The following is a 25,332-nucleotide window of genomic DNA, read 5'->3' on the forward strand; positions in this document are numbered from 1 at the left end:
TTACCAAACTACTGGAAAACCCCAAGAGGCGGGGCGAAATAAAAGACATCCGAAATGACCAATCAGAGCTGTAGCTGTCACTCAACGGCCAATAGGAGAGCAAGTTTCTCTCCACTACTGTAGCATGTCTGGTTGAGCCGTCACAATTACACAGTAAATAGTACACTCACACTGATTTCAAATGAAACAACGGTCTCGGCTCTACCGATATTACCGGATTTGTTCGTGTTTTCCTCAACGCCTCGCTGAGATTTTTGCCAGCGGTATTAAACTGCACGGAGGAGGCGGCTGTCGCTACATTAACCGGTAGTAATGCGGAGTGTAGCCAGCGCTGGCTTCAGCTAAGCCCACCCGACAATGTCACATAAACACCATCATCACTAACAGCGGCACGAGATCTTCACTGGAATAATTTCTTTCCAAATGCCATCGAAGACAGACGGGTGAATACCGGGATATTTAAACGTCAGGTAAGAGAGGAGTCTGATCATCTCGTTCTGATGTCACATGTTTACCTCTAGAGTCTGACTCTTAGATCTGTAACGTTAACTGTAACAGGATCCACTGATGATTATACATGGCAACACAACGTTATCCAGCGATGACATTATATCTAAACCGAGCTCTAGGACAAGGAATAACAGCTAAAACAGAACCTGTTAATTTGCGTTTAGTGTGGCCTGTCCATCTGCTGTATCGTTTGACCCAGCAGTCACTGTCCTGAGAAGGTGCATAACGTTCATGTGATGTTTACATTGGTGTATTACATAATAAATACAGTGATTGCACTTTTAAAAACCTGTTCATTTTGCTATGCTAATGTAGTACAGGTATATTACATCATATTACAGGTGTTTTTTTTTATATATGTACTTCTCAGATCACTGTCTGTAGAATAATAAAATATAGATGATGTGGAAGGAAAGACAGTCATGTTGAGCCAACATAAACATAGTTGCTCAAAGCTCATAGTGATTTAGTATTTTTCAGAGCTGTGATTCACTATTTTACAATGTCATGATATGCTCCACAGCTCAGATTATTGATTTTAAAATAACAGCCAAGCAATGAAAAAAAATTGCTTTGTCCAGTTATTATTGACTTCCTTGAACTAACCTTTTCGGCCTAAAATCAAATAGGTTTGGCTTGAAACCCCCTTGATTTGTTTGCCCAGAACCCTAATATTTACCAGCTTGGAAAACAATGCATGCATAGAATGAAAAGTTATGTTTTCAAAACTGTGTTGGCCTTTTTATGGATGGCAAGGAGATGGCGTGCAATGTCAGGAAAAGGTGAAGCAGGGAAGCATTTGTTGTCTTATCTTATATTCTTGATATTAGTCCTTATGCAGTAATGGTATGTGTGCACGATTATTGTGCGTACAGGAAGCTCTGAGTGAGGTTTAATTTGCTGTGAATTCCCCTGCTTCTGGGGAAAAACCGAACAGTCGCTAAGTCTCTGTGTTGATGTAAGTGTGTTCGGCAGGTTATTGTAATTTCGTGGTCATTGATGAAGCATGACATTAAGCCAAGTCAGTGGTTGTCATGTGATGTTGCTTAAAGCCACAGTTCACCCATAAATTAAGTTAAGGTACCCCCATGTAATTCCATAAATACATGACTTACGTTTTTCTGTAGAATACAAAAGAAAACATTTGAAAAATGTTGGAAACAGTACTTCATCATATCGTCGCCACAAACCCATGCTTATCCACATTTCAGGTAATATTTTGTTTTACCATGAGCTGTTTTGGGCATGATTTTTGAAGTTAAGGACTTGTCAACTGGTCCTTATTGGCAAGCTTCTAATTAATGACAGATAAAAATTTCACCCATTTATTTATCGTTATAATTTTTTTGATGCCTTGTTGTTTGACGTCATTTTTAGTGTAGTCGCACTGTCTGTTATATTGAGACACGTTTAAAAAATAAATAAAAAACAATGCTAAAATACACCCACTTTATTGGTATTTTAAATAGTAAATGTTAGGGTTGAACTTTATTTATTAACAAGCAATCTGTGCTATTTTTCAGTTCATCTCAATGGATTCGCAGCGCACCTGTTTTTGACGTACCGTAAACTCTAGTGTGACGCTTGCCGTCGCTTTGTCACACACACGCAGAGAGAGAGATAGAGAGAGAGAATTGACGCACTACAGGTAAACACTATTCTTTGTTCTATTTTCCTGTCAAAATAACAGCATTCATTTGGAATTCTTCAGCTTTTCAGAACTGTCGGGTTTTCCTGTAGAAGGCAGAACTAGTGTGCAATTGGCAATCTCATTTGCTGACGCTCACCTATTATCGCCCCATATTGATTTCCTCAAATCAGTTCGAGCAACACGCGCGCACACGCACACAACCTGGTTAATATTCATGAATCAAGCAGCTCATTAATCCTTAGTGTGTTTTATATTGTTCTTATTAGTCAAATTTGTATCATTATTATCTTATCAGTATTTTGTTTATTGGATTTCCCCATTGTTTTTTTTTTTTTTTTTTACAGAAACACTGAAAGACCAAAAAAAGCACCACCAGCAGTCCAGTTAAAGGGACTTCTATGAGTTCGAGATCGACCGATATGGGTTTTTCTATAGCCAATGCCGATGCCGATGTTTAGAGGTCAGGGTCAGCCGATGGCTGATGTGTGCTGCCGATTTTTAGGGCCGATATCTTGAAGTTTTCCCCTTCATTTGCATGCTAAAATGTCACTTTAAAAATAAGTGGATGCACAACATTTCTAAACTTATCATCATTTATTGAGCACTGACTTGAATCATTTCTCGAATCTTAATTTTGTGCACTGCACGGTATTAAAATAAAAAAAATTATCCAAAGTTAACCAAACAAAATCAATAAACTGACCAAGTATTTAATATATAAAACAGGTTATAACCGAAGATATTGATCCGAACGGATCACGGATCAAAGATGATCCGTTGCACCACTACTGTGTCATTTGAAAACATTGCCGTTGCGTTTTAAAATACAACAACAAGCACCACGAAACCATTTAAAGAGGCGATTTCAGCGATCACCTTGACGGGAAATGGGCCTTTCACACAGGACGTGGTATGTGCAGTGTTAATTTCGTTGACTAAATATTTTCGTCATTATTTTCGTCACGAATATATTTTTGCCGACGAAAACGAAACGAAAACTAAAATAGAAGGCACTGATGGAGACTAAAACTATGACTAAATTGATTGACATTATCGTCAACGAATAAAGGACGAGACGAAAATAGACTGTGACGAAAATCAAATCAGCAGACGGGAGAGATGCGAGGAATGAGCAAAAGAACCGGCAAAAAAGAACAGACTGCATGAGAGAAGAGAACCAATCAGAGCCTGACTTATTGAGACGTGAAGCGAAGGTTTTCAGTTTTTATGAGCTCCCGGGAAGTCGGCATTCGAAGAGGTGATAGGGACTTTAAGCAACAGCCTCTGGTGGAACGGCAACGCCATTCTGGCGTTGTATTGCGCCTGCGCGAATTTAACTGCTACTTTGTGACGTTCTAATTTAACGGTCTACTACGGGAGAACAGCTGATTTGCCAGAGTCGCTACAACGTGAGAGGTTAGGTAAATAAATGTTATGTTTTTAGACTTATTTACATCATACAATATTAAAAACTCCTCTTCTGACAAAAGATTGTCATTTAACGCCAAAAGCAATCCTTCTCTTGCTTTTTTAAATTATATATTTTTTTGGATCTCAATAAATGAATTAATGCTGCGTTGCGCTGTTCTGTTTTACCGTTGCTTAGTGACTTTTACGTTCTTGGCTACAGCGGTGTGACGGCAAACTTCCGGTCGCTGTAGCCGTTCCATTCGCAGCTGTTGCTTAAATTCCCTACTGTCTAAAAGAGCGACAAAATGTCCACAGCTCACTTCACGTTTGACGACGAACAAAACAAAACAAAGTGTAAAGCACGCAGAGCGCTCATTCGTGGCAAGAACACAACCAATTTGAAAAGACATTTACATACGAGCCACCCGGACATTTTCTCAAATGTAACAACGATGTTCTTTTGTTTATTGAGCTAAGCAAAATTGGAATAGTGCAGTGCGTAGATGTTGTAGCATTAAATATTACGAACTGAAAAGTACTGTAAAATAGCCCATTCTTCAAATTAGATGCGAGCACAATACTAATACGTAATATCATGATAAATACATTTGATTAATACTAATGTTTAGTATATTTTATAATGTTCTACTTGTTGACAATATCACAAATATTTCTATATTAGTCATGTGAAACATGAATGTTCACATCCTATCATTATACATACAAATCTATCAATATTGTAGTATTTAAAACATACAATATTGCTAGACAAATGAATACCTTATAAAATCTTGTTACTTTTTTTATCCACCTAGCTGCCAACTTATTAAATATTTACTTTAAATGTATGCACTTATTGTTCAGCTCAGCTGTAAGCTTTAAGGTCCTGGACCTAACGTTATTTTTCTTTTATTGATGGTCAATTGGCAGCTAGTTATTGTTTATATTATCATAACAGTGTTTGTTGCTGCATAAAAGCTTTTGAATCGAAATAAAGACACAGTTGTGTTGAAATAAAGTTGAATTTGTGTTTTATATATTTTGGTTAAGTTTGTTTCCTATACCAGCTGTAAAAAATTGTCTAGTAAATCTGTTATTGATTTTAGTCTTATTTTAGTCGACTAAAATACCAAGCAATTTTAGTCGACTAAAATACCAAGCAATTTTAGTCGACTAAAATAAGACTAAAATTAAAACAAATCAGATGACTAAAACTTGACTAAAACTAAAAAGAATTATAGTAAAAAGACTAAGACTAAAACTAAATTAAAATTTCGTGTCAAAATTAACACTGGGTATGTGCAGCACTGCGCGGTGCGCATCATTTGCGTACTTGCACGCACGCCGTGGTCAAAGTTCAAAATAGTTCAACTTTTGCCACTGCGCTCTGTGACGATTACCAGCGCGACCAATAGAATCGGTGGATCCAAACAAGCACGGAAATCAAAATGGATGAACGGCTAGTACTGTGTGTGTCAGAATTTCCTGAGCTGTACGATACAAGTTTGAGGTCGTACCCACAGCCTCTTCTTCCTTGCTTCTCTCTTAATTCTCATCAGCAGGACTAGCGCTATCGCTCGCTTCTTACAACGGGACAGATACATGTTTGCTGCTGACCGAAAGGAGGAACAACAGGCTATCTGAAGGGCAACGCTGAACCCAGCGGCAAGCTGCAAGTGCCGCGCATACCTGTGTGAAAGGCCCAAAACAGTCAACAAAGTAAAATGATCTCCAACGTATGGCGCGCTCTCTTCATTTTATCAAATGATCATAATCACATCTATTCATTTTACAGTCCTGCTACTAGCATTTTATTCAGACTAAAACCCCTTTAATTCGGGTGAGAAAGCTTTTTTCCAAGTAGCTTTTGCACATAATAATAATACAGCTGCAGACGCATTTTGCAGCATTAAGATTATTAATTGATCGTTCATTTAAAAGACGATCGATCATGGAAATTATCTTATATTTACATCCCTAAATACAAATGAATTGGATTGAAAAATTGTTATTGTCTGCATCAAACCATGCTTCCGAACAAATGTCATTCACCATTCTGGGCAGCTCCAGGACGTCTGTCTCTCAGAGCGCGGTGCTGTCTGTGAGCGGCGGAGTAACGTCACGCTGCAGTGTTTGTTTTAGAGCTACCAACTTCTCCACCCCATTTACAGAGTGAAATTCTCTGACTACCTTTATCTCCCAGGACTGTTGTTGAATCTTCCAAAAGTTTTAGCTTGGGGTGCTTCACATGCAGAGGCAACAGCACTTTCCACTAACACAGGGCTGCCTGCCAACGTGCCTGACTTTAAATCGGCGCTACTAAACACGGATATCGGCCGATGCCAATATATTAAAAAATGACAAACATTGGCCCAAACATTGATATATCGGTCGACCTATTCAAACATGGATATCATTTTTTTTTTAAATTCTAATTACTAAAGTTCTATCATTAAAAAATACTTAACAGACTGATGTTAAAAGTGTACTTTTAGTTAGAAAAAGTGAGTAAAGAACACAAGCTTTTTGAAACTCAGAATCAGTTAAACCATTACGTCGCGAAATGATTCACCGTTTCAAAGCACTCCAATCAGATTGTGTATTTCAAATCATTTGATTCAGATCGGGAATTCAAAGCATGTATCACAAATCATTTGATTCAGATCCAGACTTCAGAGCTGGTTTGCAGTAATTCAGCAGAGGCAGGGATGCATAGAACACACACACACACATATATATATATAATATCAGTCTGGCAAGTAAACAAAAACATTTACTAGCCAATGGCAATTTAATTGCCAAGGTGTTCGTAAAGGTTTGATGAAAAGATGGAGCTGTATTAATCAGTATATAAAAAGTGTTTCTGTTGCTAATGAAAATGTTTCTGAAACGTCTGTGTATTTGACAAATATTGCATGTGATTCACTTCATCTGTGATAGAGTATGCAAACACTGCGAGAGCGTCACTAATGGGAGCAGAAAGTGTCCAACTTGATGTCTCCACTCATCAGCCAGTGGCAGAACAAGCCTCGAACAAGCCTATTTTCTCAACTTTTCAAGCTCCAATGGAGCCGTCAGCCAATCAGATCGACTTATACAAATAGCCTAGCTCTGGCACTAACCAGTTGTGGTCCAATGTAATTGGCTGTTGTCACTATGAAGATCACGTCGGCACCAAGCTTAAGACACGCCCTCCGTCAAGCACTGACGCCCATGCCTGTTGTGAATTTACCGTAATGATAGTGGAGCCTTCAGCCACTCCAGTAAAGGACGCAACCCAGAAAAACTATCAGCATGGATTTTTGCCGATAGTTCCGGCAATCAACATTTGGTTACGATTAATCGGTCGACCTCTAATATGTATGTGTTTGCGTGTGTATGTAAGGAATAATTGACGCGGGCATAAATAATTTCCCCTGCTCTCTGCAACCCTGTCAGAAAAGTTGTGCGACCTATTTTTGGGTTGCGACCCACCAGTTCAGACACACTGATTAAAAATATGATTTCAAATATGTTTATGAATTTTTCCTAAAAAGTTTTACAGAGAAAAAAACCCCAGCATAGATGGGTTCAGGTATAATGTTAATGCTAAAGTCTTGTGGTGTATAAAGAGGTTGAAGCAGACAGATCTCAGTGTCCTGCAGCAGTCTGATTGTCTGACACCATGGAATTTCCATTCAGATCACTTCACTCATGCATTGCTGTTTACCACAACTTTGTGTTGCTTAAGAAAAGAGCCACATTCAAAATGCTCTGACTAGGTGTGTTACAGTTTACACTGTTTATTAATTTGCATAAATTAGATTGAAAATAGTTTTCATAAGGCATATTCTGTTTTTATTTGCTTGATTTACTTAAATCATATGAACATTATTAAAATAAAAATGTGACACAGTATTTAACAATATTATTCTGGTTTGGATAGCATTTTGATATTGAGCTGTTCTCATATTCATTAACCTCATGTTAAGTGCCTGAATTGTAACCTCGTTTAGGCATATCTGCAGTAGTGGAGTCTGCATGCATCCTTGCACAATGTTCCCAGCCATGGCCTTGCAGTTGCTAATTATGATAATAATATGGCAAATGCTAGTGGGTCACTGCTAGTTCCCTTGAACGGAGCAGGAAAGATTGGTCAGAGCTGGTAATTTTAGGTGGCAACACAAAGGGTACCAAAGTCTCTTTAAGGCTAGTCAGTTTACTCAGCAGCCGTAATTGTAACACCCCCAGACAGCTATTTCCAGCAATGCAAGTATAGCTCATATTTATCTCCTTGAATGGAAAAGAGACAAAATCAGTGTAACTGTCAATCAACCTGGTATTTCAGTATTGAAATTGAGATTTATACATCATCTGAATAAGATGAACAAATTAGCTTTCCATTGATGTATGGTTTATCAGGATCTGACAATATTTGGTGAAGATACAACTATTTGAAAAGCTGAAATCTGAGGGTGAAAGCTGCAAAATAATCGAAATACTGAGAAAACAGCCTTTGAAGTTGTCCAAACGTTGTCCAAACAGTGCTTATTACTAATCAAAAATTAAGTTTTTATATATTTACGGTAGAAATGAAGTACGTAGTACGGTAGACACAGAAGAAATGGAGAAGATTTCTGTGTCAGAGAAGGCAGAGCCCCAAAGCACACCTACCTATTACATAATGGCCACAGGCCAGTGGTAGTTGTAGATTACACCAGCTGTATAAGAGCTGGAGGTTACTTATCCAGAAAGTTTGCTTTGGCAAGCTGGTTTGAATTCCTGAACGGAACTCAAAACTATTCTTGTTTTTCTGCCTGATTTTGTAAGAAATTAAGTCATGTTATTTCTTCAGTTTTGCTTGAAGTATGAAGTATACTGGGGCTTTGACATCCTGTCTTTTAAAATAAATAAATAAATAAATCAGAATCCAAAAAGTCTCCCACACTGGCAAGCAAACTTTTTTGGGTATGCGTTAGAGTGTCTCGCTTATGTCTGTCATCTCCTCTGACATGGTTTAGTGTCGCGGAGTTTTTTAACGGCAGGTTTCAACCAGTAGTTATGTGCAATGCTGCCACCTATTATTCTGGAGTGTCAACCGGATAGTTACTGGCACTGAATTAATTACAATATGTTCTGTTAACGTGATACCAGTATTTCATTTTTTAAATGAAGTTTGTCGTATATATTCACTCCCCCCCCCCCATATTATGTAGGAGAGGATCTTAAGCTGCCTCAGGCTTTCACTGTTGCAGAATGTGACAAAAACATGAGATAAGACACTAGACAAACAAAAGCTAGAACTTTGCTCTTAAACCTTTATACTCTCTCTGTTACTTAAACATTCTATTTCTCTCTTTTTCCAGCTCTTTTTGTCCATTCAGTCCACCATCCCATTGAAAAGGTCATGGAAGCCCCCTCTTCCTAGTGTCACCCACTGATCGTTGACGTGCGTTCCTGTCATCTTCAACCCTCTCCTGCTATGCAGCCATGAGCTCTGCGCTATGGAGCCAGGAGAAGCCAGCAGGCAGTTTCCGGGAAGACTGGCACTTCTACATTGTTGTAAAGGAGTGCACAGTGGAGAAGCCAGGCCAGAAGACTCTGCGCATCCCACGTGGCAGCCTCGGCCAGGCCTGCCAGGAGCGCAACAGCATGGGTCGCACAATCCCGCCCAGCAAGGGTAAGCGCAGCCTACGCATCCTGGACCAGACAAATGTGGTGGTTAGCGTGGATGAACGGGACGTTATGGAGCTTGAGGAGAAGCTTGCAGAGCTGCTGTTCCCCATCACCAACTGTGAAGAGCGGTACAGCCTGCTGTGCAACAGAGCACGTCTGGACAGGGCCCGCGACATTAACTGTGGATCAAAAGTTCGAGTACAGCTGAGGTTCGGCGACCAGCCCCTTCCAGGAGTGGTCCGCTTTAAAGGAGCTTTGCTACCTGACAGAGCACTGAGTGGTATCTGGTTTGGTGTTGAATTGCTGGTGAGCAACACTGTTTGTCTTTTTTGACGCTGTTTGTCTAGTTTTGGGTTCACCTGATCCTTGAGTATGTGATCATTAGAGAACAAAGCTGCATTTATCTCCGAGGCTTTGCTGGGAGATTTGAACGAACATAACTTAAGCCTGTAGGCTGCTTTTGTGGGTGGAGAGCAGTCTCAAACCTGTCATCACACATCAACAATATCTTTTGTTTTCATGGCACACACGACACGTGATGTTATTTATGTGAGTTCTGACATCTGTGTTGGTGTATGTAATGTCCTTTTCTGTCTTTCAGGAGGAGGGCAGAGGTCAAGGTTTCACCGAGGGCTCTTATCAGGGTCAGCAGCTGTTTCGTTGTGAAGATGAATGCGGTGTCTTTGTTGCACTGGATAAACTTGAGCTCTGGGAAGATGATGAGCTGGAGGTAGATCGTGTGACGCTAGAGGATAATGACCCAGAAGTGGAAGGCGAAGGACCGCCACTGGAGATCAACTCTCGAGTGTTGGTGCAGACGCGGGACGGCCCAGAACGGGGCACGGTTATTTTCTGTGACTTACTGCCTGGCAACGAGAGTCTTGGATTCTACGTTGGTGTTGATATGGTAAATCAATTAGAACATTCAGTTGGTGAATAACTGTTTTTAGCTGCAAAGTTACAGTTGCATGCTCTTGATGTTTAATAATCCATGAAAGATTTATATTTCAAATGAGTTCTGTTCTTTTAAAATTCATCAAAGAATCCTGAGAATAAAATAAAAAAAGAATCAGCATATTAGAATGATTTCTGAAAGATCATATGACACTGAAGACTGGAGTAATGAATGCTTTAAATACAGATATGTCATCACATGAATAAATTGCAATTTAGAATATATTATAATAGAAAACATTAAAAACATAAAAAACCTTTTGAATATTAGTGTGAGCTAAAATCCCAAACTTTTGAATGGTAGTGGAGGTCAAAATCCGAAACTTTTCAATGGTAGTGTAGGTCTAAATTCTAAACTTTTGAATAGTAGTGTAGGTCAAAATCCTAAACTTTTGAATTGTAGTGTAGGTCAAAATCCTAAACTTTTGAATTGTAGTGTAGGTCAAAATCCCAAACTTTTGAATAGTAGTGTAGGTCAAAATCCTAAACTTTTGAATTGTAGTGTAGGTCAAAATCCCAAACTTTTGAATAGTAGTGTTTGAATAGTAGTGTGAGTCAAAGTCCCAAACTTTTGAATGGTAGTGTAGGTCAAAATCCCAAACTTTTGAATAGTAGTGTAGGTCAAAATCCCAAACTTTTGAATAGTAGTGTAGGGCAAAATCCCAAACTTTTCAATGGTAGTGTAGGTCTAAATCCCAAACTTTTGAATGGTAGTGTAGGTCAAAGTGAGTCCCAAACTTTTGAATAGTAGTGTTTGAATAGTAGTGTGAGTCAAAGTCCCAAACTTTTGAATGGTAGTGTAGGTCAAAGTCCCAAACTTTTGAATGGTAGTGTAGGACAAAATCCCAAACTTTTGAATGGTAGTGTGAGTCAAAATCCCAAACTTTTGAATGGTAGTGTTGGTCAAAATCCCAAACTTTTGAATGGTAATCCCAAACTTTTGAATGGTAGTGTAGGTCAAAATCCCAAACTTTTGAATGGTAGTGTGAGTCAAAATCCCAAACTTTTGAATGGTAGTGTTGGTCAAAATCCCAAACTTTTGAATGGTAATCCCAAACTTTTGAATGGTAGTGTAGGTCAAAATCCCAAACTTTTGAATGGTAGTGTGAGTCAAAATCCCAAACTTTTGAATGGTAGTGTTGGTCAAAATCCCAAACTTTTGAATGGTAATCCCAAACTTTTGAATGGTAGTGTAGGTCAAAATCCCAAACTTTTGAATAGTAGTGTAGGTCAAAATCCCAAACTTTTGAATGGTAGTGTTGGTCAAAATCCCAAACTTTTGAATGGTAGTGTAGGTCAAAATCCCAAACTTTTGAATGGTAGTGTGAGTCAAAATCCCAAACTTTTGAATGGTAGTGTGAGTCAAAATCCCAAACTTTTGAATGGTAGTGTGAGTCAAAATCCTAAACTTTTGAATAGTAGCGTAGGTCAAAATCATAAACTTTTGAATAGTAGCGTAGGTCAAAATCCCAAACTTTTGAATAGTAATGCGAGTCAAAATCCCAAACTTTTGAATGGTAGTGTAGGTAAAAATCCTAAACTTTTGAACAGTAGTGTAGGTCAAAATAACAAACTTTTGAATAGCAGTGTGAGTCAAAATCCCAAACTTTTGAATAGCAGTGTGAGTCAAAATCCCAAACTTTTGAATAGCAGTGTGAGTCAAAATCCCAAACTTTTGAATGGTAGTGTGAGTCAAAATCCCAAATTTTTGAGTGGTAGTGTAGGTCAAAATCCCAAACTTTTGAATAGTAGTGTAGGTCAAAATCCCAAACTTTTGAATGGTAGTGTAGGTCAAAATCCCAAACTTTTGAATAGTAGTGTGAGTCAAAATCCCAAACTTTTGAATGGTAGTGTAGGTCAAAATCCCAAACTTTTGAATAGTAGTGTTGGTCAAAATCCTAAACTTTTGAATAGTAGTGTTGGTCAAAATCCTAAACTTTTGAATAGTAGTGTAGGTCAAAATCCCAAACTTTTGAATGGTAGTTTGAGTCAAAATCCTAAGCTTTTGAATGGTAGTGTAGGTCAAAATAGTTGAGATGTCCACCTCCAGTGAGATTGAAGGACAGACAGGTTAGTTTGCTCTGTGTGACCACCATGATGGCGTGCTGCCAAATGCTCACACAAGACACAACCAACACATGCCATTCCACTGTCCTCCTCTTTTCACTCTTTGTTTCTCTCTCTTCTGTTAAACTCCCACTGCCCTCTCAGCAGAGCTCAGCTGGACTTGCTATCACTGATATCTAAATAGTGAAGATCCGGATAGGTTTAGGTTTTTAAGAGTTTTACTTGTATTTCAGGACAGTACAGTTTTTGCTCTTTGTCTTTTGAGTAATAGGTTTTATAGATTAGATTTCAAATATATTTTCGTCTACTTAGTAAGTTAATGCATGTATTATAATAATTATTAGAACTGTATTTGAATATACACTAAGTAGGCTATACATTAGAAATAGATGAAAACAGTGGAGCTCTGGCATGTAAAGGGTGTAGGTTTGGAGTTCAGAGACATCGGTTGTTCTGATTATAGTGTAGGTCGTGTAGCGTAGCCATTAGAGAATTACAGCTCTCGGTTAGTGAGATGGGTCCTGTCTGGGTCAGAACAAAGATTTCCTTTAGGAGATAGAGAAAAGCTAATCTCTGTTTGGGACGTGTTTATTCTGAAGTGGAAATGACAGTGTTGTAGATGCAAGCATTTGGGAGATGATCTAGGTCAGGTGCAGTAATAGGGTGCTGTACCTCTCGCCCTCAGGACAATCCCATTGGAGACTGGGATGGGAACATCGACGGCAAACAGCTGTGTAATTTTGCTAGTCTTGAACACACCCGTCTGGTCCCCGTCTGTGATGTGATGCCAGGTAAGGGCTCTCACTTCAGAAATATTTGAGAGATGTGGGCATTAGATTTTGTTCTGTCTTTGAGTGGGATTACTGCTTGAAACCTGGTGTTAGTTGCACTGTTTGTTTCTAGATTGAGCTTTAACACCTTCGATTCAAAGTACAAGTAACTTGGTTGTTACAAAAGATGATAAAAATCATAGGAAACGTAAGGTTTTTATAAAATAGAAAATAATTATAATTCTATAAAAAATATATAAATTGATTGGATTTGTAAAAAATGATACACAGTCAAAAAAAGTTAAAATAAATTGCTTTTCCATTGAGTTACTGATCATAGTTTGTAAATATTTTTTTAGCAATAGTAAAATCTTTCCGTGCCACGGGCATATGCCACTTTTGTGTGCTTTAGACTTCAAGTCAGGGTGTAGGCTAAATATTTGTTGTCTGAAAGCAAAGAGCTCTAGTGTGTGTCTGTGTGTGTGTGTGTGTGTGTGAGTCATGTTAACTTGCAGGAAACAGAAGCTCTTTTGTCTAAAGGCCTTGTTTTTGTGAGTGGAGTGTGTGGATCTCTTTGTTCCCTCTATTTATTGATTTGTTTGTTTGTGTGCATGTGTATGTGTGTGGGCCAAACGTCTCGTCTTTGTAAATGTCTTAAAGCTGCCTCTCTTCCCTATTTTATCAGTGAAACGAAAGAATCTTTAAATGTGGTCATCAGGCTGTAACCTGCTGCTTTATCTGTGATGCTGTTTATGATATTACCAAAATCATACGTCAAATTATTAGTATTTTTGTGTCACAGTAAATGCGTGTGTCATGTTATATTTGTTGGAAGTTTTACCTAAAAACGTTTTATAAAAATGTATTAGAAATTTATTTGTTAGAAATCTAGACAATACAGCAACCTTGAAATGTACATTTAAGCTTAAAAGAAAAAAGAAAATTTCCTTTGGCCCACGCAAGAAATATAATCTTATGGATTTTGAACAACAAACTTGTATTGAAACCCTTGTGTATTGATTTGTTTGTAGAATACTCCATGCAGGACCAGAGGCTGCCCAAAGTCTTTGCCTGCAGGGCCGGCAGTGACAAACCTGTTAGCCAGAGCAAACCAAAGAGTAAAGGTATTAATCCTCTTATATCTAAACACCAATAATCTCAAATTATTATTGAAAAAATTAAACGGTCAATGACAAAAGTTATTCAGTCAAGAGCAGTGAATCTCTTTTTCTTTTGTTTTTTTATTAACATAAACAGCATAAACAGCAGTAGGTATATTAAGATAATGTCACTTTCAATCCTAATATACACATCCAATATATTATTGATACAAATGCAATTATTATTATTAATTAGTTTTTTTGTTTTTTTGCTCTTTATGTTCACTTAAAATGTAACTAACTGTGTTTGTGTGAATTTGATGTATCCTGTGAGTATTTAACCTTTTAGCCATAAACCCCATCGACTAGCAAAGATCCACTAAGCAGGATTTTGGGTGCTTGAGCAACAGTTGCACGTTGCTAACAAAACCACCCGTATGTCTGCTTGGAAAATAAACTAGACACTCACCACTGCCGTGTCCTTTATATATTGCTGGTGTTATATTATACATCATATGGTGATTAACTCATTTTTCATAATTTGTTAATGACTGTATATGTCCAGTTATACACTGTATTTAATACTGTACATAACTGTACAGCATTTCAACAAAAATATATCTGTTGGACTCTTCTTTTCAGTGTTATTAGCGATACCCAAAATAAAGATCAAATGCACTTGTTAAAAGTATTGAATCTGTATTTACTTGACATAATGAAAATCGGTGGTTTTTAAAACCAGTTTGAAAGAAATGCTTTAGTAAACAAACTAAAGACAGACAGACCGAGTCTCTCACACACTCTGTGTCTCACTCTCACTAGCTTTAATGTCATTTGCTGCTGTTTTGTTTAAATGTGTCCTGGTAAATTCTGTCCTGGTAGATCATGTGAAATCTTCACCAGACTTGTTATTTTGGCAAGAAAATTAGTTGGTGAACATGTAATCCCACATGTATTCCCCCTCCCACTCTCTCTCTCTCTCTCTCTCACACACACACACACACACACACACACACACACACACAGACACACACACACACACTATTTACTGTCTTCCTATCGTAACTCTTATTCAGGGTTAGGCCTGCAGCCTGGCAGCAGGAGCAAGTCTGAGTTTTATTATACGCTAAATGGCAGTTCGGTTGATCACCCTGCCCAGTCCAAAGCCAAAAGCACATGGTACATAGATGAAGGTAATGAATACAAAGGGGAGACTGGGAAACTCTAAAAATAAACATCTTAACAGCAAGGTGCCTTCCTGCTAGTATCAAGCATAAGATTAGACCACACTCAACTTTAGTTATTTTGAATAGTCTTGGCATGAATAAGTAATCAGATGTTAATCAGTGCATCAGCAGTGATCTGAAAAGGCAACTTGCTGCTGAGATCTTTTAATGGGAGTCCGGTTCACTATGACTTGAGTGGCACATGACCTCATAGCATGACATCATTGATCAGAAATCAAACATCTCAGGTGTCGTTCTGAATGTTCTGTGCTACAGTCATTTGTGTTTGCACATTCACTTTTGAACTAAATGGAGTTATAAGGCAATGAGTAAGTTATGAGTAATTAATTTACTCATGTTGAAGTCAGTTAAAGTAATCATTTATTTTGTATTTGTGATCTCTTTTTTTTTTTTTTAGAAAACTGCATTAATTTGTTAATTGAAGCACATGTAAATTGCTTAGAAGTTATGGCCAGTTTTGTGTATGATTTGTGAAAGCCTTTTATATTTTGGTATCAGGCGCACTTGGTATATCTCCACTCATCCATTGTGTAATTATGTGTTTGAATGTGTTTATGTTTGACACTGAACACATTAGCAGACTGTACTCCTTATAACATTGCTTTCATCTGTGAAATTATTTCATATTTCATGTCACTCTTTACTAACATGCACTGTTGGAGAATATTGCAGGTGTGGTCTGTGATAAGTTAAGGGGTTCATATCATGTGGCCTGTGCTGCTTTCATTCTCTTTCACCAGGCTGTCATTCTTCCAGTGGTGACTTTTTGTAGCCCATTGTTTCTCCAGTGTCTTCATATTTCATGAGTTGGAGAATGCTTCAGTGAGGAGAAAATAGCTACCACTAATCAGCTTTAAAAGGACATCATATTTTGGCTAAGCTTTTTTAGTATACACTACCGTTCAACAGTTTGGGTCAGCAATATTTTTTATTATGTTGCTTTTTAACGAGGATGCATTAAATTGATCAAAAGTGACAGTACACACACATACACACACTTAAAATAAAAATAAAATATATATGAAAATATGTAAGATTTCTATTTCAAATATAAGCTTTTTTACTTTCTATTAATACTATTTTTTATATATATATATATATATATATATATATATATATATATATATATATATATATATATATATATATATATATATATATATATATATATATATATCATTATTTTTATTATTTTTTTTGGGGGGAGGGGGGGTTCATAGTGCTAGTAAGAAATGTTACTTTAATATTTGACAATATTACATGTGTACTTTTTTACCAAATAAATACAATCATGGTGAATGTTTAAAAAGTACCCCAAAATTTTGAACGGCAGTATATAAATGTAAATCTCCTTAATGACAGATGATTGTTGAAGATGCTATTTTTAAGCATTATTGTTGAATCCATTTTATAATGATGTCAGCTGATCAGTTTATATTAGTTAAAAAAATTTCTGGTCCTCCACACTGATGCATCATCTGGTGATCATGACCTCTAGGTTCAGTCTCTTATTTCTTTGATTTTGTTTCTTGATAGTCGGCGAGGACCCGGCCAAATCTCTGACGGACACACCCCCAGACTTCAATCCAAGCTCGTCCCCTTCTCGAGCTCCGCCCATAACCCCCTCACTGTCCAATGATAACAAGTTCCACTCCCTGCCCTTTAGCTTGAGCCACAAAGTTGGCCCCAGTGGGAGCATGAGCCATGGCCCTCTCTCCCTGTCCGCGGGTTCAGTGATGGGGGAGCAGCAAGAGGTCCTGCCACCTTCTACCACTCCTGTCCAGAGGCCTCCGTCGCCAACACAAAGCCAGCCGGGGTTAGAGGTCGGGTCATTGGTGGAGGTTAAAGAGAACCCACCCCTGTGTGGGGTCATCCGCTGGGTTGGTCTACCTCCAGGACTTCAAGAGCCGCTAGCGGGGCTAGAGCTGGTCAGTAGGGTTATGTTATGTGTGTTTGCTGTACTGGAACCATATTATAAGTTAATATTAATACACTCCCATTTAAACATTTGTGGTCAGTGTTTTTTTTTTCTTAAGATATTAATACTTTTATTCAGCAAGGATGCATTAAATTGATCAAAATATGGACAATATGGACTTTTACATAATTACAATAGTTTTCTGATTTAAATAATCAAGAATCATGAAAATGATTTATTATAAATATAGTATTTCACAATATTACTGTTTTTACAACATTTTTGATCAAATAAATGCATCTTTGGTGAGCATAAGTGATCAAAAACATTTTTTTAAAAACACGCTGTTATGAGTTATGACTCTGTTATGTGTTTCTTCTGTGTGTGTGTTTAGGAGGAGGAGTGTGTGGGCTGCACCGATGGAACGTTTAAAGGGATTCGTTATTTTACGTGTCCACCAAAGAAAGCTCTGTTTGTCAAACTGAAGTGCTGCAGACCTGACTCACGATTCCCATCCTTACATCATTCACCCAACCCCATAGAACGATGCAACTCCATAGGTAAGACTTTAATTGTCAGAATCCATATTCCTATGCTTATGATAGGCCTACAGTAAACCAGATTCAGAGATATGTAATGTTAATGTAAAGTGCTGTTGAAGCCTTATAAACAGCATTTGCAGCATAATGTTGATTTAACTAAAAAAAAAAAAGAAGCTTACATTACATGAACACGCTTCTTAATTTTCTGTGTTCTGCTCTGTCTAGTGCATAATTGAAAGCACAAGCCTGTAAAAATATACTCTGATGACACTGAACGTAGAAAGATGCATTCTGATTGAGCAAAGCACAGTATGCACCTTTTTTTTTTTGAGCGCTCGGATCACTAGTACACATGATGTGATTTGATCTCCACACAAACAAAAAAAAAGTCAGGCTGCACATGCAGAGCGTACAGACAACAGCAGATTTTTCTGATGACAATAATTTCATCACACAGCCTGTCCGTGAGCTGGAGTGGAACATGGAGGAAAATATACTTTTGGCATAAAAGTGGAAGTAAATGAACCACCCTTTTGTTTCTGTTAAAAAATAAAAAAAAGTTAAGTTCTTTTAATGTATAGTTTTTAAAGTGGATGAACTGGTTTGCACTGCAGACACGAAGGTGTAGTTAGCTCCATGTAAACTGCTTCACTTCTAGTAGTGTCAGGTCTTTTCTACAATCTTTTTTGTCACCATGACAAAGCAGTTTGAATGAAACTTCAGACAGACAAGAATAGGAAGGGATTATGTCATATTAGTATTATGTATTATAAATAATAATTTCCATGGTTTCCATAATTGATATTTTTTATAAATTAAAAGTACAAGTTTATTTTGTGTAACAAGATCTAACAGTAGATCTTAACATGTTGACGTAAGAACACTTTATTTCTTTTTTTTCTGTGCACTGAAGCTTACATTGGACTTAATTGATATGACAGATCAAGATGTGTTTTTCCTGCAGCTTTTGGTGGTTACCTAAGTGAAGTAGTTAGTGAGAACACTCCTCCTCGGACAGAAAATGATGGTTTGGAGGTGATGGTGGGGAAAAAGAAAGGAATACAAGGGCATTACAACTCCTGCTATCTGGACTCTACTCTGTTCTGGTGAGCACACACACACACACACGTTTGTTTTTGTGAAAAGTGGGGACATCCCATAGGCGTAATGGTTTTTATACTGTAGAAACTGTATATTCTATGGCCCTACACCAACCCGACACCTAACCCTAACCCTCACAGGAAACTCTGTGCATTTTTACTTTCTCAAAAAAGTAATTCTGTTTGGTTTATAAGCGTTTTGAAAAATGGGGACATGGGTTATGTCCTCATAAGTCACTCTCTCCTTGTAATACCTGTGTCATACCCATGTTATTATACAGAGTTGAGTCCTGATATGTCACAAAAACACACCCACACACACACACACAAGTGTTAACACAGAGTTAAGTGCAGAAATTACATTTGTTTAACACTACTGCAATCCATTTAAAAGATGATTTCTTAATGTTCAATTTGTAAATATTCTGTGTGCCAGTCTTTTCTCCTTTAGTTCTGTGTTGGATACAGTGCTCCTGAGACCAAGATCTAAGACTGATGTAGAATATTACAAAGAGACACAAGACTTACTGCGCACAGAAATAGTCAACCCACTACGAATGTGAGTGGCACAGAATAAGCATTCATCCAAATGTTCCCTTTCACTCATTCTCTGTGACGTAACTGACTGTAATGTTTTATTAATCTGTGTGCATTTGTTAGACATGGCTACGTGTGCGCCACTAAAATCATGAAACTTAGGAGGATATTGGAGAAAGTGGAGGCAGCGTCAGGATTCACTTCAGAAGAGAAAGGTGAGACTAGCCTCAGTGTTTTTCAAAGGGAAATGGATTGATAAAGAAATACTGCCCTCTAGAGGTGCAAACAGAAGCTCACAGGCACCGGGAGAAACTCAAATGAGCTTTTTTGAGTCTGTGACCTTGAGGAACAACACAGAAGAGTAGAACATCCATTATTAGAGGTGCACCAATATGATTTTTACAGGAAATGCTTATATCATTGACTGGTTGGAAAACATTAAGAAATAGTATTTTCAGCTACACACACAGTATGACATGAATATAATTATGTCAGATTTGTTGTTGTTATGTCATCACTTGTTCTTAGATTTTTGAGAAAATGCTGTCCCCTCAGAAACTTTTATTTTGATAACAAGTAGTTTGGGAGGGTTTTTAACAAATATGGTTTTTTTTTTCAATTACCTCATAAAAGCTTGTAAGAATATTTTATCACGAATACATCCTGCTGCCTTAGGGAACATATTGCAAACATATGGAAACGCAGGTGGCATCTATTATGTTCACTTTGTATTTCTATAGTTATCACACACTGCCCTGTTATGACACAGAGATCATTCAATTCTTAATAAAAGAAGAGTAAATAGTTAGAGATAAAGTTATAAACTTTTATAAGAATGCTCATTTACTGCACTCAGTTTTTCTCAATTTCTTTCTGTTTAGATCCAGAGGAGTTCCTCAATATCCTGTTTCATCACATCCTGAGAGTCGACCCTCTTCTCAAACTTCGGTGCGCCTCTCACACTCTTCAAATCTCGGGAACTCCACGAAGCCATTATCAAAAAGTGGTGTTTTTGTCTTTGTAAAAACATGATTGTATCGTTTGCAGGTCTGCAGGACAGAAGGTTCAGGACTGTTACTTCTATCAAATCTTTATGGATAAGAAAGATAAAGTGCTGGTGCCAACCAGCCAGCAACTTCTGGAGTGGTCCTTCATCAACAGTGATCTCAAATTTGCAGAGGTATGTACACAAGGCATCGTCTGGATCTTTCCTCTGTAAACAACATAATTTATAATTAGTGGAGAGGCCCCTTTCACTTCAATATTTTATTGTTCTTTACATATTCTTTTATATTGCTATATATATAAAAAAAATGTATTTAAAATATTTATTATTTTTTTTTTCCTTTCGTATGTAGATATTTGGGGTTGCTCATCGAGTTTGCAAGGTTTTTTTAAAATTCAAAATACAGTAAAATCATGAAATTATAATTTAGATTATTTGAATAGTACGTATAAAATAACGGCATTTTTTTTACAGAAACCTTTTGTAATAACTTAAATGTCTTTACTGTAACCTCTGATCATTTTAATGCATCCTCGCTAAAGTGAAACTTTTCATGTATCCTAAATAAGCACATAGAAAAAAAGGACATGAGAATTAGAAGAGATTGAAAAGATATATTTAGAGGAGATTTTACACATCCAGATATGTTGGTTAGCGAGGTGTAAGGACAAATGAAGTGTACCGACATGTTCTTGTCTGTTTGTTTCCCGTCCAGGCCCCTTCTTGCCTTATAATTCAGATGCCACGCTTTGGGAAGGACTTTAAGATGTTTAATAAGATCTTCCCTTCTCTGGAGCTTGACATCACAGATCTATTAGATGACAGTGAGTCAGTTCAGTAACTGATTTGATTTGTGCTGTTATTAGAATAACATTCCACATACCAAAGTAATGCATCTGTGTTTGAGATAAAGAACTAATATTATTATAATATGCATCATTCTGGCTGTGCTTAATTTTTTCCTGTGTTTAAAGGAAAATGATATCACTGTTTTTGTCAGCTCCTAGAGAATGTCGGATTTGTGGTGGCTTAGCTCTTTACGAATGCAGAGAGTGCTATGAAGATTGTGACATCACGCCGGGAAAGATCAAGCAATACTGCGAGAAGTGCAACACACAGGTAACATGCTCTTTTCTTGCACTTCTCTGACAGTACAGTTCATAACCACTAGATGGAGACATTTCCAAATGAATAATGCTGAAACATTCTTATCTATAGTAGTTCCTTTCAGTGGTTAAATATACATTATTATGCAAATGTATGTGCACATGTTTTTTTCTGTATATCTGTCCTTACATATATGTTCACTTCCTGCACTTTAGGTACATCTGCACCCACGGCGTAAATCTCATCGGTATGTTAAGTTATCTGTCTCTAAAGAGCTACACGAGTCAGTTTGGAGACAGGGATCTTACCCTCACCAGCAGATGGAGCTGTTTGCCGTGCTTTGCATCGAGACGAGCCACTATGTCGCCTTTGTCAAATACGGATCCGCAGACTCGGCCTGGCTATTCTTCGATAGTATGGCTGACCGAGACGGTACAGAGGACGCTTTATCTAATATTATTTCTATATAATCCAATATAAATGTTATAAAACTCACAAAACTCTGTTTTTGGTGGCAGGTGGTCAGAACGGATTTAACATCCCACAGGTTTCCCCATGCCCTGAAGTAGGGGCTTACCTGAAGATGACCCCCGAGGAACTCCACGCACTGGACCCCAAGAACATCCAGGGCTATGCACGCAGACTTCTCTGTGACGCCTATATGTGCATGTACCAGAGTCCCACCATGAGCCTCTATAAATAGAGATGGAGGAATAAAGAAGGACGGAAAGGTAGGAAAGGGACTGGCAGAGAAGGAGAGAGATGAGGGAACAAGGGAACAGAGGAAAGAGGCTGTAGTGAGGAGAGGAGGAGAAAGAAGAAAAGTGCCCAAGAAGACAGACTTGAGATTGAATATCCCACATCCAGTTACCTCATGCTCTCTTCTGCATCTCTCTGTACATACTGCAGGGGAAACACAGTTATGAGAGTGAAGGCGAGATCAAGAGAACGAACAAAAAAGCCTATTTGCACTGTGTGAGAGCATATGTGTTTGTTGAAGTGTTGTTGTTGTTTTCTCTGATCTGTGCCGTCTTTGGCTCAGCTCAAGCTCTTGAGTGTTCGGAGCGGTGTTTTGTACGGAGAGAATTTCGCAATCTTTCCAGCCCTCAGGTGTTTCGCAGATGCTCACTCACCTGAGGGCTTCAAATTCGCTCCGTACCGCCACAACTGACCCCTCCGAACAGCAACACATTCTACCCCTGTAGATGAAACCTTGGATGAATGACCAAAACAAATAGTTTCGGTCCTGTCTCAATGCCTCCACTCATCAACAACCCATTTTAATGCACTGCAGCGTCCAGCATTAATCATAGTTCAGACGCACTGTGTGTAGTCCCTGTTTTTGCCTTGTATTTTGCTGTGAAGTCTCTTGTCTGGTGTGTTCACATACAGCAGAGCCCTTGACTGCCATGCACTGGTTCCAGATCAAGACAGAAGAATGAGATGATTAAGCACAGGTTTTTTTTTTGTTTTTTTGGACATGAAGAATAATATAATGGAGCTTTTTCTTGTTAAAATAGGAATTATTTCATTTCATTATATTTTATATATATTTTTTAATAAATATGGATATTACGTTATTTTAAATATTGCAAAAGTACTAGCAACTCCCCAGGCCACGTTTTCAAAGTCGTAAATGACTTCCTATATATACAAGCCCGGTTTTGCAAGTATTATGCTAATATTATGATATTCCAAAGGTTACTGTTTTGCAGTCAAGGACGTGTTCCTATAATAAAGAACTTATTCTAGTTCCTGTTTGTATATGATGTGCTCTGGTTTGAGTGTTCACGGCTGAGGCTGAATGGGCAAGAGCTGTCTCATGCTATACTGCAGTGCTGATGGCTCATTTGCAGTAACGCTGTTCGTCGAGATACTGGTTTGATGTACTGTGCACAGTTTTGCTATGGGTTATCAGATTGTTTACACATCCTGGTTTAAACTAAAGAGTTATGAAAAGAAACTTGCATTGGGATCGTTTTGTAATCTCTGCTGATGTAACTGTACATTATGGGAGAGATTCTTCCTGTAATGGGAGAAAGAATGACGACTGGTGTACTTGTGTAAAATAAAGCCATGGTGGACTTTATTATATCTGTGCTGTTCTCTTAAATGTTAACTAAATTAAAATGCCATTTTGAAAACAGCTTTTGTGGTAATGGCTGCACTGCTTTTGATTTGCTCATTTGGGATTGTTTGTTAAAATGTGTTTGTTTTTTTTAAATAGAAGTGAAGACGAGCAAGAGGAAGGAGTGTAGTTTGTGAGCGTGTGTGTGTGTGTGTAAAGTGAATATTTACCTTGGAAAGTTGACAGATGTGCCACCAAGCTGTGAAAATCTCTGTCTTCGCATGTCACTGAGATGTGTGCAACATTTGTGCTTTGATGCCAGCAGGTTTCATCTGCCACGTGTGTGTGCGTGTGTGTGTGTGTGTTTCTAGACAGTCTTCAGCAGGCAGACGGGTGAGGTGTGTTTGGATGTCCATTGCCTTCGGTGTTGTCATAAGTCTGGGAGTGTTTGTGTGGGGATTTGTCATCTGCCAGCGGTGCTGCTTTCACCTGTCACCTGTGTGGATCCCATTAACATGGTGTCACGGTCAGGGCATGATGTGGTCTCGGACGCAAACACACCACGGCTGCACAGATGGGGCTGATCTGTAGTGAAGGCTCAAAAGCTAAAGACACAAACACACAGACACACATGCTTCGGCCCCTGATGACCTCATATGGTCACGGTCATTACATGTTCAATTGTACCAGTAGATGAGTAATATCAATAAACTACATGTACTTATCGTGGCTTTAGGTGTATGATTTGCTTTAGTGTTAGTTACTGTAATGGGTAATTTACTCCTATTACTATAATACATACAAAACATTTTTAAGAAGGACACAGTTAAATAAAATGCTATCAAATTTCCCAAAGCGTTGATTGTCCACTGTACATCTGGATTCTCATAATAGGTCTGTTGGTGCTTTATAAATTATGGGTAACACTTTATAATAAGGTCTTATTTGATAACATTAATTATTAATGCATTAATTAACATGAACTAACAATGAGATAAAGTTTTATTAAACTTTGTTAATGTTAATACAATTCTTAAAAATGTATTAATAAATGTTAAGATTAAAGATCATTATGATTAATAAATGCTGTATAAGTATTGTTTATTGTCAAATAATAATAAATAAAAAAAAAAATTCAAAGTTGTAAATAAAAGTGATTATTATAGTATATTTGATAGAAGATATTATTTCAGTGTTTCTACATCAAAATTTCTTAACTTGTGTGTTACTTGCCATTACTTTGTAATTATTTGTGAATTTTACTAGTTATTTCTTCACCATTTTTTTTTTTTTTTATATTCACCATGTTAAATAATGGTAACAAAAAAATCCAAATATGTTTCTCCCCAACAAAATTCACAGCTGTGTACTGCACAATTATCACGCTAGTATTTGTCATCACAACAGCTGGCACACAATGCTCTCATGTAGCTTTATGCTTCTGTGTGCCACGTGCACATTTCTCCTGTGTTGGCACTACCTGACCAGATGGAGAACAGTATTGCCATTCTCACGATAGCCTCAGGGGTTGAATGTCAAATAAAATCGAAGCATATGGATTCCTTCTCTGTCTACTTTGATTCTGATAAACAGAAGATCTGCTGTTGTCAGAGCTTTACCGATGAGTGTTCAGGAATGTAACGACTTGTGTGCTTTTGCTATGTGGATGGCTACATACTTTGTACACACA

General features: G+C 37.8%; 1 protein-coding gene and 1 long non-coding RNA gene across 12 annotated transcripts; both read left to right on the forward strand.

Annotated features, from left to right (window-relative positions):
• The first annotated feature begins 114 nt into the window (after window positions 1-114).
• On the forward strand, window positions 115-23,720 carry LOC128016849 (ubiquitin carboxyl-terminal hydrolase CYLD-like). Of its 7 annotated transcripts, XM_052601686.1 has the most exons (19): window positions 115-470; window positions 1,638-1,721; window positions 2,034-2,158; window positions 8,917-9,532; window positions 9,828-10,133; window positions 12,933-13,038; window positions 14,049-14,141; window positions 15,194-15,310; window positions 16,901-17,292; window positions 17,677-17,842; window positions 18,789-18,930; window positions 19,361-19,483; window positions 19,585-19,676; window positions 20,343-20,409; window positions 20,509-20,641; window positions 21,183-21,291; window positions 21,468-21,586; window positions 21,790-22,006; window positions 22,093-23,720. In XM_052601686.1, exons 4-19 carry the CDS (start codon window positions 9,041-9,043, stop codon window positions 22,275-22,277), a joined length of 2,859 nt encoding a protein of 952 aa, XP_052457646.1. In that variant the 5' UTR covers window positions 115-470; window positions 1,638-1,721; window positions 2,034-2,158; window positions 8,917-9,040; the 3' UTR covers window positions 22,278-23,720. The 7 variants fall into 7 exon arrangements, with proteins under 7 accessions (XP_052457646.1, XP_052457648.1, XP_052457645.1 ...); XM_052601688.1 differs by lacking the exon at window positions 2,034-2,158; XM_052601685.1 differs by lacking the exon at window positions 1,638-1,721.
• LOC128016851 (uncharacterized) lies at window positions 10,140-12,926 on the forward strand. Of its 5 annotated transcripts, none has more exons than XR_008184299.1 (5): window positions 10,140-10,522; window positions 10,622-10,800; window positions 11,137-11,508; window positions 11,905-11,937; window positions 11,971-12,926. It is a non-coding gene; the product is annotated as an uncharacterized LOC128016851 (long non-coding RNA). The 5 variants fall into 5 exon arrangements; XR_008184297.1 differs by lacking the exons at window positions 11,905-11,937; window positions 11,971-12,926 and adding an exon at window positions 11,641-11,898 and having other exon boundaries at window positions 11,137-11,376; window positions 11,476-11,607; XR_008184298.1 differs by lacking the exons at window positions 11,905-11,937; window positions 11,971-12,926 and adding an exon at window positions 11,641-11,898 and having other exon boundaries at window positions 11,137-11,322; window positions 11,377-11,607.
• Window positions 23,721-25,332: the final 1,612 nt, after the last annotated feature.

This window comes from Carassius gibelio, chromosome A7, assembly GCF_023724105.1.
Source record: "Carassius gibelio isolate Cgi1373 ecotype wild population from Czech Republic chromosome A7, carGib1.2-hapl.c, whole genome shotgun sequence".
Lineage (NCBI taxonomy): Eukaryota > Metazoa > Chordata > Actinopteri > Cypriniformes > Cyprinidae > Carassius > Carassius gibelio.